The sequence below is a fragment of the Triturus cristatus genome, chromosome 12, assembly GCF_964204655.1.
Source record: "Triturus cristatus chromosome 12, aTriCri1.1, whole genome shotgun sequence".
NCBI lineage: Eukaryota > Metazoa > Chordata > Amphibia > Caudata > Salamandridae > Triturus > Triturus cristatus.
In genome coordinates, this window is record NC_140595.1 from 694,756,484 (window position 1) to 694,770,619 (window position 14,136).

At 44.2% G+C, this 14,136-nt stretch overlaps 1 protein-coding gene across 1 annotated transcript in view; it reads left to right on the plus strand.

The window, feature by feature from the left end:
• Positions 1-12,291, plus strand: part of LOC146780114 (uncharacterized) — a 478,834-nt gene extending 466,543 nt beyond the window's left edge. Inside the window, exons 11-12 of the mRNA XM_085638050.1 lie at positions 2,760-2,836; positions 10,579-12,291. Of these exons, the coding sequence (XP_085494176.1) occupies positions 2,760-2,836; positions 10,579-10,665 (164 nt within the window). The 3' untranslated portion in view covers positions 10,666-12,291. The remainder of the gene's footprint in view (positions 1-2,759; positions 2,837-10,578) is intronic.
• The last annotated feature ends 1,845 nt before the right edge of the window (positions 12,292-14,136 follow it).

Sequence of the window (14,136 nt, forward strand, 5' to 3'; positions counted from 1 at the left end):
AAGTCAGAAAATAAAAGGACAAATAAAAGCATTTCTCCTTATAGCCCCTACTTCAAAACGGCATACTGTTTTTATGCAAACCCTGTCTTTTTTTATTAGATAGGGTTTTGGATCAAAAGTTATGGATGGTTGCAATGGAATGCCTATGCAACACCCATGGAAAGCCCTCCTTGGCGCTAAGTAAAGCAAAGCAGCAATAGGCGCTACTTTGTGCTACATTCACGTGAATTTCCAAGGCAAAAAGAATTTGCACTGGAAAGTAATTTGGAAAAAAATAATTTTGTGTCGATTTGCGTCATATGGCACAAAATCTTAGGAAATATACCCCAAGTGCGCGAACTTTAAATGCATGATATGAAATTTATTGTATAACCTCGTGAAAAGAGCGTGTGCAAAAAACAGGAGGCTGTGCTATTACTTCCCTGGTAACAACAATCCCAATTCAGACTTAGACTGCTGTTTGTGTCTTAATCTTGATTTTTAGGCATCTGTAATGAAGCAAATGCAGCTTTATTTAAAATTGAGTCGTAACAGAAAAATCCCTTTATTTGTGGAGGACGTTTTAGTCCCATAGAGAGTACAGCTGTGGAATTAACAGAAACGTACTATACATATGATTGGAAACATTCCACTGGAATACAGATGTATAAAACGCTCCAGAGATTGGAGGATTTCTTTTACCGCCTAACTCTAATTGAGAGGCACATGCATCAAGCATTTTTGCCTTTGCAAATGGGCCGGATCGCAGGATTGGCCCGTTTGCGAATGCAAAAAATGCTTTTCAGATGCAGCAAACCCCTTTTTGTGATTCGGTAACCTGTTACTGAAGCACAAAATGGTTTTGCGATTCGGTATTTGGAAGGGGCGTGTTTAGGGAGTCCCTTCCAAATACCGAATCCTAACTGTATGCATGAATGTTTTGTGACCATGAATGCGGTTGCAAAACATTTGCATATTACCACCTACTTGAAGTAAAAGCATGTATAAGAGCAGGCAGTGGTCCCACAGACCACTGCCTGGTCTTAAAAAATGAAAAGAAAACTTTTCATTTTACTTTTTGTAAAGCATCTCGTGAACTGGCTGCTTTTTTTAAAAAAACAGATTGCATTATTTTAAAGCAATCACTGACATGGTGGTCTGCTGACCTCAGCAGGCCACCATCCCTGTTGTTTTTTGCAATTCCTAGGGGGTCGAAAATTGCTTTCTACCTCATTAATATTAATGAGGTAGAGCGATTTGTGGTCCCCTTGGTAACGCAATCTGAAACTCATTGAGTTTCATCCATTGTAAATTGTGATTACCCAACTGCGAGTCTCCTAGACCTCCTAGACCTCTCCGCAGCATTTGACACTGTCTGCCACCGCACCCTAGTCCAACGCCTCAACGACACCGGCATCCAAGGGAAGGCTCTGGACTGGATCATCTCATACCTCTCCGGCAGAACTCAGAGAGTACGCCTCCCTCCGTTCCGCTCTGAGGCAACCAAAGTCATCTGCGGAGTCCCCCAAGGATCGTCGCTCAGCCCCACTCTCTTCAACATCTACATGAAACCCCTCGCTGCCATCGCACGCCAACACAACCTCAACATCATTTCCTACGCCGATGACACCCAGCTGATTCTCTCTCTCACCAAAGACCCCGACACCGCCAAAGCCAGCCTACACGGAGGGATGAGAGACGTCGCCGAATGGATGAACATCAGCCGCCTGAAATTGAACACGGACAAGACGGAAGTCCTCATCCTGGGGCCGTCGCCCTCCGCATGGGACAACTCCTGGTGGCCCCCGGCCCTAGGCACCGCACCCAAGCCAACGGACCACGCATGCAACCTGGGCGTCATCCTGGACTCCTCCCTATCGATGACCAGACAAGTCAACGCCGTCTCCTCATCTTGCTTCCACACCCTCCGCATGCTCCGCAAGATCTTCCGATGGATCCCGTCCGAGACCAGGAAGACGGTCACCCAGGCCCTCGTCACCAGCAGACTAGACTACAGAAACACCCTCTACGCCGGTACAACAGCCAAGCTTCAGAAGAGACTTCAGCGTATCCAGAACGCCTCCGCCCGACTCATCCTGGACGTCCCACGACGCAGCCACATCTCGAGCCACCTGAGAGGCCTGCACTGGCTCCCGGTCAACAAAAGGATCACGTTCAGACTCCTCACCCACGCACACAAATCCCTCCACGACCTGGGCCCAAGATACCTCAACGACCGCCTGACCTTCTACACGCCCACCCGCCAGCTACGATCCGCGAATCTCGCCCTCGCCGTCGTCCCTCGCGTCCAGAGAGCCACCGCCGGAGGAAGATCCTTCTCCTACCTGGCGGCCAAGACATGGAACTCCCTGCCCGTCCACCTGCGGCTGACCCAGGACCACCTCGCCTTCAGGAAACAGCTCAAGACCTGGCTGTTCGAGCGGTAGCAGACCCCCTCCCCCAAGCGCCTTGAGACCCTTCCGGGTGAGTAGTGCGCTATATAAATTCCATGATTGATTGATTGATTGGAATTCATAAATTGGGAATTTGCAATTTACAATTTTGATACCTGTGCCCCTTAGACCCTTAACTTATCAAGGGTGGAGAATCAAACAAGTATGGTTCCACTTTTTCTAGAAGTCTCAACTTACACAGTGGGGAAATTTACTAATCGGGTACCGATGAAATTCCATTTAATTGATAGTGATATGAACGAGATGCCATGACTTCCTGCGACTAACAAGTGATAAATGTCTTATTTTTATCTCCACTCTGAATAGATCAAGAGGGCAGCAACTATTCTTCCACTAAAGAGAAATTTCGCCCGTCTTTGGACAAGGTGGACACCACTCTTCAGGTACTCGCAGTGTTGTTATAAAACTCTAAACAGTACTGAGGAGGCGGGCCGAGTTGATCAAAATCCCTTTTTTATTTTTATCTGAACATGAAACATTCATGAATGTGTGCCCCCAACTCCAACCTACAGTCTATCAGGGGAAACATTATTTTATCTAAGAAAACCTGGGGATTTCTAACTCAGAGCAAACTCAGGATTACATCAGGACACTCACTCGTGGGGTGTGCCTGGCACAGACACGAGCCATTCACCAAATGTGCACAAGAAAGAAAGAAAGAAATGAAGAACACAGCGGAGAGGTTCAACCTGTTTTAATGTTATGTGCAGGAAGCGACATTGACAATGTGGCTCCTTATACACTGTCAGTGTTTCCGCAGGTGCACCCCAGCCTGTCTTTATAGGAGGGCCATGGATTCTCCTGCAGAGTGCATGCTGTTTGAGGTTTCATCCCCGTGAGATGAGGCGTCTTGGAGTCTCTGGACTCCCAGTACTTTCTCCAAATGGGTGTGATCAGTGTGGAGGGTACAAACGGTGTAGATTGTGCAGTAATTGCCTGCCACCTCCCAGTCGATGCAGTCACCATGTACCCTAAATGCCTTTTTGCCTGAGCACACTGGCCGATAACATGGCACAGTCATATCGGCTTGGTTAAGTGATTCATATAGGCAATAGCTTCATGCATGACATAGACAGTGACTGTTAAAAGGGCTCACAGTCTATGGTCCTTTTTGTAACATAGATGTTACACCTATTGCACGGATGTTAGCCATAACTGGTCCAAATCCTCTGAGACACAAGGTTTTTAAAGTTTAATCATAGCTACATTAATCCAGAGCTACAATAATCCCGGGATTGCAAATGGATATAAAATGCATGTGTTCCACTTCACAAACTGACACATCACCATGGGAAACAATGTAGATGAAATAGATCAACATAAAGTATTTCTGGCTCTATACTATATTGAATTATCTTACACTATCAAGTGGGATTTCTTTGGGGTTCAGACTCCTGGGTCACAATCCACTGCACCAACACAGGAAACAAACATAGGATTCCTTTGGGATGTATTGTGCTAGATCTCAACTCCCACATCAACACAAGAACCCGGGCACTGTGCTCGAATCAGAAGCCCCTCATGAACAGCCATGCAAAATTGTAGTAAACACGGCAGGACACTCTAAGTTTTAGGCAACTGCTAGTTTTATTCACCAGAATAAATCCCCAGAACGCCATCCCAAGCCAGGCACAGCCGCAAATGTTTTCTCCGCATTCAAACCCCCCAGAGCTCCACAGTGCCATAAAAACCTTTACATGGGAAACATTCCGCAAAGCTCCACAGAAATGAGCTAGGCAGTACTCATTACATTATAAAACATCCCCTTTCCTTCCTAACATGAAAGACATTCTTAACATAAACACTCAGACAAAAAAACACAACAGACACACAAGACAATGCACACAAGATTCCACGAACACACCCCCAAAAGAGAAACCTAGGCAAACATATGGCATTGCTTAAATACACAGGTAATCACCAAAATATCCAGGTGGACTCTGTGACCTCATTGCTCTGCCTACTGACAATTGCCCACACTTGCACACACCTCCATACCGCTCTGAAATTCACTGTCTCTCATGAGTAACCATTCTGAACACTTCTCTTCACTCCTGGGACTTATCTTCAAGGTACCAACACTCTGATACAAGACAACTCTCCTTAGATTCCCCTTTAGGCCATTGCCCAACTTGACTCAATTACCTCCCACATCTTTCATTTTGTACGGACTCCAAAAATGGGACAAAACTCTACCCACACCACCAGGTCTGACCTTAACTCAATCTATGTAGTTGATGAACATATGCAGCTGGTTCTCCAGGACTCCACTTACCAACTACTTGGAAACCACAACATGCATCCATGAGAAGCCAACATTGTCCCAGACTGTCTCCTTCATCCTTTCAAAAGGAGTTTTATCCATGCTTGCACTGACTGTGGTTTAATGAGCCCACAACATGTCTTTGATGGCATCTTGGATGGCCAATCCCGCACTACCTACCATCTCCATGGTGTTCTTAACCATCCGGTTGATCCTTTCCATCAAACCATTCCCCTGGGGATTGCACAATGACGTGCATGTATGCCTGCTGCCTATTTTGTCCAGAAAAGGTGAGTTGAGTGCAATTGTCTTTTACCAACACAAAATGAACTCATACACACTACCTCAACTCATTTAATTTGGCACACACCCTGACAGCTGCAAACCTTTCCTGCTGGTAGAAAAGAAAATAGACCTATTAAGTCCAAACACACCTTTACCCGGACTTCACTTTCCTCTGCAACATGTTGTTCCTCATCTGAAACACCTAAACCCACTCTCAACTGCTTTTCCGATTCCTGATTCCTTACATACTCCATACCCTAGTGCCCACTTTGTCACCAGAGTGTCCATAAGTGGCCACCAATATTTTTCTCCCATATGACCCTCATGTGCCAAATGCACCAATTTGAGTCTCACAAATTAGGAGGCAGAAAACTACTACCCTCCATAATAACACCTGCATCAACAACTCATCAACTACCTTATGGAAAGGCCTAACTACCTCTGGAAATGTGCTTCATCTCATATTTCCTTTGATTAACTCACCCACGCCCATGAGTATGTTATCACTTTCCATAGCATTGATCCACTCTTACTTAGAGACAAAACTGTTCAACCCTTCCGTGGCATACATGACATTAGCCGCAACTGCTTCTGTATGCAAGTCATACTCTACTGCTACTCTGTCCGGTAGCATTGATAAGCAATAAGTCACTTTAGTTATCCACCTAGATACATATTCAATGCTGCAATCATAATCCTACAACTTCACTGTCAATCTTGCCAACCTCCGTAAACACATTTTTTTGCCAGCAGGGCCCAATACCTTGAGTAGAGGCTTCTAATCAGTCCTCAATACCACTCTGCTATTCCAGATAAAAATGGGCTGCCCATTTCTCTCAGCAGCCGACAAAGAGCTTGAGGCAAACCTCACTGTCTTTTCCACATGCCCACGTACTTGTGACAACACTGCACCAATCCCAACTACACTGTCATCACTGTAACAACCGTTTTTAACCACTTCTGGAAGGGCACTAAAACCCCAGCATTGGCAATGTTATCCTTGATCTGCATAAAATCGGTTTGTTGTTCTTTTTACCAGGTAAATGCATTGCCTTTTCTCACTTATACCCTCAAGGCTTGCGTCGTATGGATGAAATCATATACAAACTTGGAATAATATTCCACCAAGCCCATGAAAAGATCGAAGCTTGTCTTTACCAGTTGGCACCTCTGCATTCACTATCGCACTCACAAATTCGACTTTGGGTTTGACACACTCTCTTGTGATCAAATAGCCTAAGTATCCCACATCCTGTCGCAAAAACGTACACTTGTCTCTCTGCAATGTCAACCCAGCTTTTGCAATGAGAGACAGCATCTCACCCAAAATCTTTTCATGTGCATTAATGTTATCCACAAACACCAGTATGTCATCTTGACAAAAAACAATATTTGGGACAGCTTGAAATCAGTCTTTCAAAGGCATTTGCTGTAGACAACAAGCCGAAGGGCAGACTTCTAAATTGGAATGTACCCTCAAAAGCAATAAAGGAAGTCAGGTGCTTAGAGTCTGGGTTAAGTGCCATCTAATGATTCACACTTCTTAAGTTGAGTTTTCTAAAGTATTTCCTTGCTGAGAACAGCAAAATCAGCTCGCTGATGTTGGGGTGGGGAAAAAGGTCCGTGACCACATTTCCGTTGAAACTACGCAAATCCACAGAAAATCTCAATGACACATCAGATTTTTTCTTGACGACCACTGGTAAAAGCCACTCAGTGACTTCCACAACCGCTATTACATTGTCCTTGATTATCTACTCCAAAATGTTCTTGACCTTGTCTTTCCTGGTCACAGTTACTTTTCTCGCACCATGCCTTACAGGTATTGCGTCTCCCTTGAGTTTGCTTTATTGAAAGTACCACTTAGCAATCCCGACCTGTTCTCACAAACAGCCTCATGTTGTTTTAGACTCTTTTCTAAGTCTTTGTCCCACATCACCATCACCTGGTTATCATCCCTAGGCTTCACTATAATATGTAAGTCGTATTGGTGTGATGAACCTAAAATAGGTGGACCCTCAGCTGCCACAGACACGTTTCCTTTGGTCACCCTACCACCAAACTTGGTTACTACTGAGATGTAGCCCAGTCACTTCTATGTTCGCTCCTTGATATCCTTTTACAATCACATCAGTGGATTGTAGTGCTCCGTTAGGCCAAGCACTGTCAAACAACTGTTTTGGTATTCTGGTGTACAATGACCCTGAGTCCACCATTGTTCACCTCAAAATAGAATTTAGGACGTGTACTCCTTTTTGGCTCTTTGCCTATATCAACAGCCTCACTATTTACCATGAGCACTCTGTGTTCAGACTCACCATCGTCCACTGATGCAATTTTTCTGCTGGGAGCTTTGCACATCCATGCAAAGTGGCCTTTTCCTCCACTTTTGCAACAGTATTTTCCCAGGGGAAAATAGTTTTTTGAGTCAGCCATGTGATGGCCACTCCCACACCTATGACACACCGAGGCAACCCCTTTCCAGTATAGTTTGTTGTGCCTCCAATTCTCGAGCCACTCGCTTTATTGCTGTTCGCATTGGCAGAAGACAGTTTTTGTCTCACTATATTGATCAGTTTGGAATCATCCTCTACCCCAGCCACCTCCAATGTATACCTGCATTCTACCTCACGTTTTTGGATTTCCCTCATACAGGAGTTCACCAACCCGCCCAGCCAATCCTCGACATCCCTCCCTCCCAGGACCTCTGCATCAAACTCGGCTCCTACTTCCATCTCAAGATCAGAACTCTCTACAGCAACTTCGAGGAGCAGAATTTAGACACTGACCCTACACCTCCAACCGACAATGCAACCCAGCCTACCATCACTGCCTGAACCCCTGTAACCACAGAAGACACCGCCAATAACATGTGAAGTATACAGTCAAGAGCACCCACTGACACCTGCCCACCCCACATCTTCCACAGAGCCTCCTCTACCATTGCACCCAAACTACGATGTACCATCGATTGCTCCCTCAAAACAGGCATTTTCCCTGACTACTGGAAACGTGCAGAGGTATAGCCCCTCCTCAAGAAGACCATCGCAGACCAGACGGTCCTCAAGAACTACCGACCCATCTCTCTCCTCCCCTTCGCAGCCAAAGTCACTGACAAGATCGTCAACAACCAGCTCACTAACGTCTTGGAAGCCAACTCGATCCTTGATTCCTCCCAATCTGGATTCCGCAGCAACCACAGCCCGAGACTGCCCTAGCCGCCACGGATGACAACCGCACCCTCCTCTACCAGGGCCACACAGCAGCCCTCATCCTACTAGACCTCTCAGCAGCATTCGACACCGTCTTCCTCTGCACACTAGCCACCAGACTCCACGACGCCAGCATACGGGGAACTGCCCATGACTGGATTAGCTCCTTCCTCACCGGCCGAACCCAAAGAATCAGACTCCTGTCCTTCTTCTCTGAACCCACACAGATCAGCTGCGGAGTACCCCAAGGATCCTCACTCAGCCCCATGCTCTTCAGCATCTACATGGCCCCTCTCGTCACCATCGTCAGAAAACGCAGACTCAGCATAGTATCCTACACCGACAACACCCTGCTCATCCTCTTCCTCACCAACAAACCTGACATCACCAGACACAGCTTCCAGGAAGGTTTGTAAGACGTCACCTCCTGGATGAGCAACAGCTGCCTAAAGCTCAACTCTGAGAAAACTGGAGTCCTCGTATCCACCACCTCAACATGGTACAACACCAGGTGGCCCTCCACCCTTGGCAAACCTCCCACAGACCATGCACAATACCTCAGCATCATACCCGACTCTTCCCTCACCATGCACAGACAGATCAACGCCGTATCCTCCACATGCTTCAACACCCACCGCAAGACCTTCAAATGGACCCCCCCCCACCGAATCCAGAAGGATCATCACCCACGCACTCATATCCAGCATACTGGACTACGGGAATGCCCTCAATGCCAGAATAGACATTTCTGCTCCTCAAACTCCTGACAACCCATAACACCACAGCTAGACTTGTCCTTGGCATCCCACGACAACACTACATCACCCAACACCTACGAGAACTCCACTGGCTCCCCGTCAAAAAGAGAGTGACCGTCAAGCTCCTCACTCATGCCTACAAATCCCTCCACAACATCGGACCCCAATAACTCAACAAAAGAATCTCCTTCTCCGCACCCAAGAGAAGCCTCTGATCCACTGATCTTGCCATAGCCTAAATCCCACACATCCGCAGAGCCAGAACGGGGGGGGGCGTTCCTTCTCCTACATCGCAGCCAAGACCTGGAATGAACCCCGACTCAGCATCAGACAAACCCCCACAATGCAAGCTTTCAGGATGAGCCTCAAGACCTGGCTCTTTGGATGAGATGAAACTGCGCAAAACCACGCTTCCCCCATGCCTTGAGAGCCTCACAGTTGAGGAGTGCGCTTCACAAATCTCTGATTGATTGATTGATTCATTCATTCATCTTTCTGACTCTTCAACTACCTTGGCTATGGTTATGGCATCTTTCAATGATGGATTACTGCCACCCACAATATTTCTTGACTTTTCTTGTTGCTACTTTGTACAATCAGCTAATCCCGAATCAACTCCTCCGTCATTTGGCCAAATTGCATTTAGAAGCCAATTCTTTCAATATGGCCACAAAATCATCTACAGATTCAGATGGCCTAAGTATAAAATGAATGTCTGCACATTACAACATTCACAGTCTTTGCAAATCTGGTTTCGAGGGGTAATTTAGCTTCCTTGTAAATATCTTCAAATTCATTCCTTTGGTTGTCCCGCAGTGGCATATTTAAACACATATTTAAACACATTTTGGCCTTCCTTACTCAATTAACCCAACAGGAGTGTTTTTTGTCTGACAGCAGAGAAATCAGTAACATCCAGGACAAATAAATCGCAGACTTAGGAGGGGTATAGTGAGTTCTCATGAGGGAGCGATTCAATGCAGGGCTGTTGAGGTGGCTAAGGTGAGGCATCTCAGGTTGGAGGTCGCGTGGGTTTACCTGATGCTTCAGGAAATATGTTGAGGCTCGAGCCCACCCTCCACCAAGCCGTGCTCAATTTTCATGGCTTGTCATCATCCCTATCCTACAGTACCAAGCCCTATCTCTAAATAAATTATAATAATCAATTCTCTTTTTTTGCTCAACTGATAACACCCTTCTTCAATATTTCACTTTTTTTCCAGTACCCCATCTTTTGCCATATGGTGCACCACCTTCAGTGGCGGTTCCTCAGCTATGCCGGAGGTGCATTACCCTACTGCTTTAAAGCAGTGTGAAGTAGAAACATAAAATGATCATAACTTTGAGTGAGGTTGCTCTGCTCTCGGAGCAGGGCAGGATAGGAGTGGTTAGGATATAGGGCTGGTGATCCTTTTAGTGCTTGATAAATTAAACTTTACCTGTCACAGGAGACACGTAAAGAGGCAATAGCATTAGCAACTATTGTGCCCACTACACATAACTGTTTCCTCTTGTTTTCTTAACCCCCTCTATAGCATATATTCACTTGAATTCTCAGATTGCTAGTTCCTTTTGGAAATAAAAGTTATGTCTTCATCTTTTCACAGATAACAATCCAGAGGCCTGAGGTGTCCCCAAGTCTCTCCGATGTCGAAGAATCTCAGTCCGATAATGGACCATCAGAGAGAAGCTAGGGTGTGGAGAGAGGCTGCTCCTCCTACAGAGATGGAAGTAGCTCCTGACTGAATTCTGAAGCTCGTTCTATGAACCAGTTTCGGGACTTACCTTTTCAAGATGACAAAGTCTAAGAGGGTCATGCTTTGAACAAGGTCCTCTTGCACATTGCAGCACTTTTCCAGTTTCTCTGGTACTGGGACTTTTTTGCCCTACGTGTCATACAGCAATCCGGGTACTCAGACCTTCACTGAGCTTCTCAAAAAGCCATTCATGAAAGTCCCAGCGCTTGTAGGCAACACCATTTCTGTGAAGCGGAGCCCAGATTGAATCCCCTGACAGGGGTGGATTTGCAAGTATAGCATAGGATAACTTATATTAACATAACTATATAAATGTACAAAAATATATTTATGATGCTGACATACTGTAGCAGAAAATTGCCAATTCAACAAAGTACAAGTTTACCGAAGAAGATGTCAAATCGCTGCAAATCAAGTAATAGCATGCCATCAAACCATATGCCATTTAGCAGTTCACAAGTGAGTCGTGTGCTCTATCAGTTGAGTCTCGCAAAAGCATTACCCAAAATCTAAATTCTCAAAAAGGCAAATCGAGATAATGATCTAGAAATGTGAAAATGTAGGTTTTTGACTTCTACCTTCCAAAGGGAAATACCCTTGGATTTACAACGTTTTCAATAGAATATCATTCCTATAAAAATGTAGTCGCAACATAAGTGCTGTGAAGAAGGATTCCTAAAATGAGGGTATAATGTTGACAAGTCTTTGTGCTAACTTGCGGCTGAGCGGTGTCTCGTAGTGCGATTTCTCCAATAGGTCTTCATTTGCCAAGAGTCCTCCTCCTCAACTATATGTGCTCCACATAAGAACAAGTGTCTCCTCATCTCATCTAAGTACCTTTGACTGAATATCTGTAGGTGATCGATGGATATCTCAGACCAGCTACCACTGTTAGTGCCTGGATACCCTCTCGGGTGATTAGTGCGCTATACAAATCAACATAAAATAACTGCTGTCATTTCGAGACCACATTTGACCACAATCGAAGGCCTTGCTTTTGATTCAGCTTTAGCATCAGTGTTTACTTAAGTGGAATAACTACAAAGGTGAGATTTCTGACAGCAATGAATGAACACTCTTTTCAGAATTACCCATGTTGTGATTATGCTGGGACCATCCAACTGCTGTTGGGGATAAGTGGGATGAATTCAACTTTTCTGAAATCCCGAAACCAATTTTGGAATTGGAATACAAATTGAGCTCAGAAAAACATTGTATTAAAATCTTGAAAAATTCATCTATTGTGAATAATGCAAAATTCAAATAATGTGAAATGTTATTTTTGTTCTGCTTTTTATTTTTTTGCCAGGGATACTTGTTTAATCAGGAATGTCTCATGACAGCTGAAAAGCTGAGGTTGTGAGTCATGTTATACTCGAATAAGACTCCTACTGGTGCCCCGCATGGCATTTGTATGCAAGCTATAACCTTGCATTGAATTTTCTTATGCTATATGTCCCAGAGCCAGAATCTATGAAATGTCACATATTTTTGCTAAAACACATGCATATATCCTAACAAAAAATGCTATTTCGCCCACCACTAATAAAAATGATGATTTCATTTCTGTACTTTTCATTGTAGTAACCACATGCACTTTACTTTCAAATCTCTTTAAGCATACACATTTGAAATGGAAATAACTCAGGCTCACACTGGAAGAGAACTTCCACAGATAGGAAATAGGAACTTCATCCATCCAGACTATCAGAGAAAATATTAATGAACCATCAGATGCTGACGGTGGCCCAATGGACGAACGGCTGCGTAATCTGCAGAATAACAGAATAAATGTAGGAGGATAGCTCATTTTCATTCACTTATTTTGGATTGAAGCAGCAATATGTTTCTATGCTGCATATTTAATGTTATAGATATTGCAAAAATAAAACCTTGAATGTTTGACTCAGCCTGTTTCCCACCCTTTCCAATGACCCTCGAGTTGTCTATGCAGTGATGAAAGTGTCAGTAAAAGGGCCTATGCTCGCTATATCTTCACACTATGCAAGAGCACAAACAGCGTAAGTGCTAACGAAGAGGGGGTGGGGGTATTCGTATCAATTTAAAAACTCACATCAGTTTCAGAAGAACACCAGAGGACACTTCAACACCCAAAATGAATAAAAAGGTAGAGGATGAACCACTGCGGACAGAGCTGCCAACTTTGGAACTGGGGAATTAGGTTCGAATCTCGGCGCCAGCTCAGCATCCTGTGATACTGCGCAAATCCTTTAAACTCCCCATACCTTAAAAAACAATGTGCCCTTATGCAATGCGACTGATGTTCATCATGTAAGGTGTTCCAATACCTTTAGGTCGAGTTTGAGCTATGTAAAAAAAACTGCAAAGAAATCAATAGGTGCAGGCTTGGGACCCCACAGGCAATTTCCATCTCCATATGAATATCTCCCAAATCCCTCTGACAAAAAAAAACACTTAATATAACGACAGAGCAATTTATATCCAAGCTTCATTAAGTTGGATCTTTCTGAAAATGAAGATGGCTACAATGAAGAAATACAGATATAAAATGCAGACTCTACAATGTCTACTTTTTTCATTTTAGATTGAGTTTTTATTAGTCTTGAGCACATAAAGAATTCTGTGATAATTAACATATGGTTTTAGAGCCACATGCATCAAACTGTGCATTTGCGATTCCTAAATTGCTATTTTTAAGAAATCGCAATTTAGGAATCGCAAATACTTATGCATGTAGGAATCGCAAATTTCCGATTCCTACACATTCCTTATTTGCGACTCGCAAATTGCGATTCGCAAATAAGGAATTGCTTCTCATTCATTCCTATGGGCACAGAGGCCCGTAGGAATCAATGGGAATTGCATGCACAATTTGCGAGTACCAAATAGGTACTCGCAAATTGCGCATGCAGTTTTAAGGGTGCCAAAAGGACACCCTGATGCACCCATGAAATTGCAATTTCGACACATGTTGCACACACACATGCCCCAAGGATATGTATGTGTGCAACATAGAACTTTGAAAAATGCACTTTTGTGCATTTTTCAAAGTTCTTGCAAATTACCATCAACTATGAATTGATGGTAATTTGCGTTTCTTAATTGCGAAATCACAATTTTTTTTGGTTGTTGCATTGCATTTAGGGAATTGCAATTTGTGATTCCCTAAATGCAATCACAATATAAGTAATCACAATTTTAGCGATTACTTAAGTAGCGATTTTTGCATTTGGGATGATGCATCCCAAATGCAAAAATTGCAGTCGCAAAGGGGCAGATTTGCTTTGCGACCGCAAATTACAATGATGTATGTGGCCCCAAGTCCTTATTTCACCTCTAACCTAGTGCTAACTCTGACTCTAACCCTAATGCCCTCTTACCCTAAACCTTATAATAATCGCCATTTTATTATTATCACATTGCTAT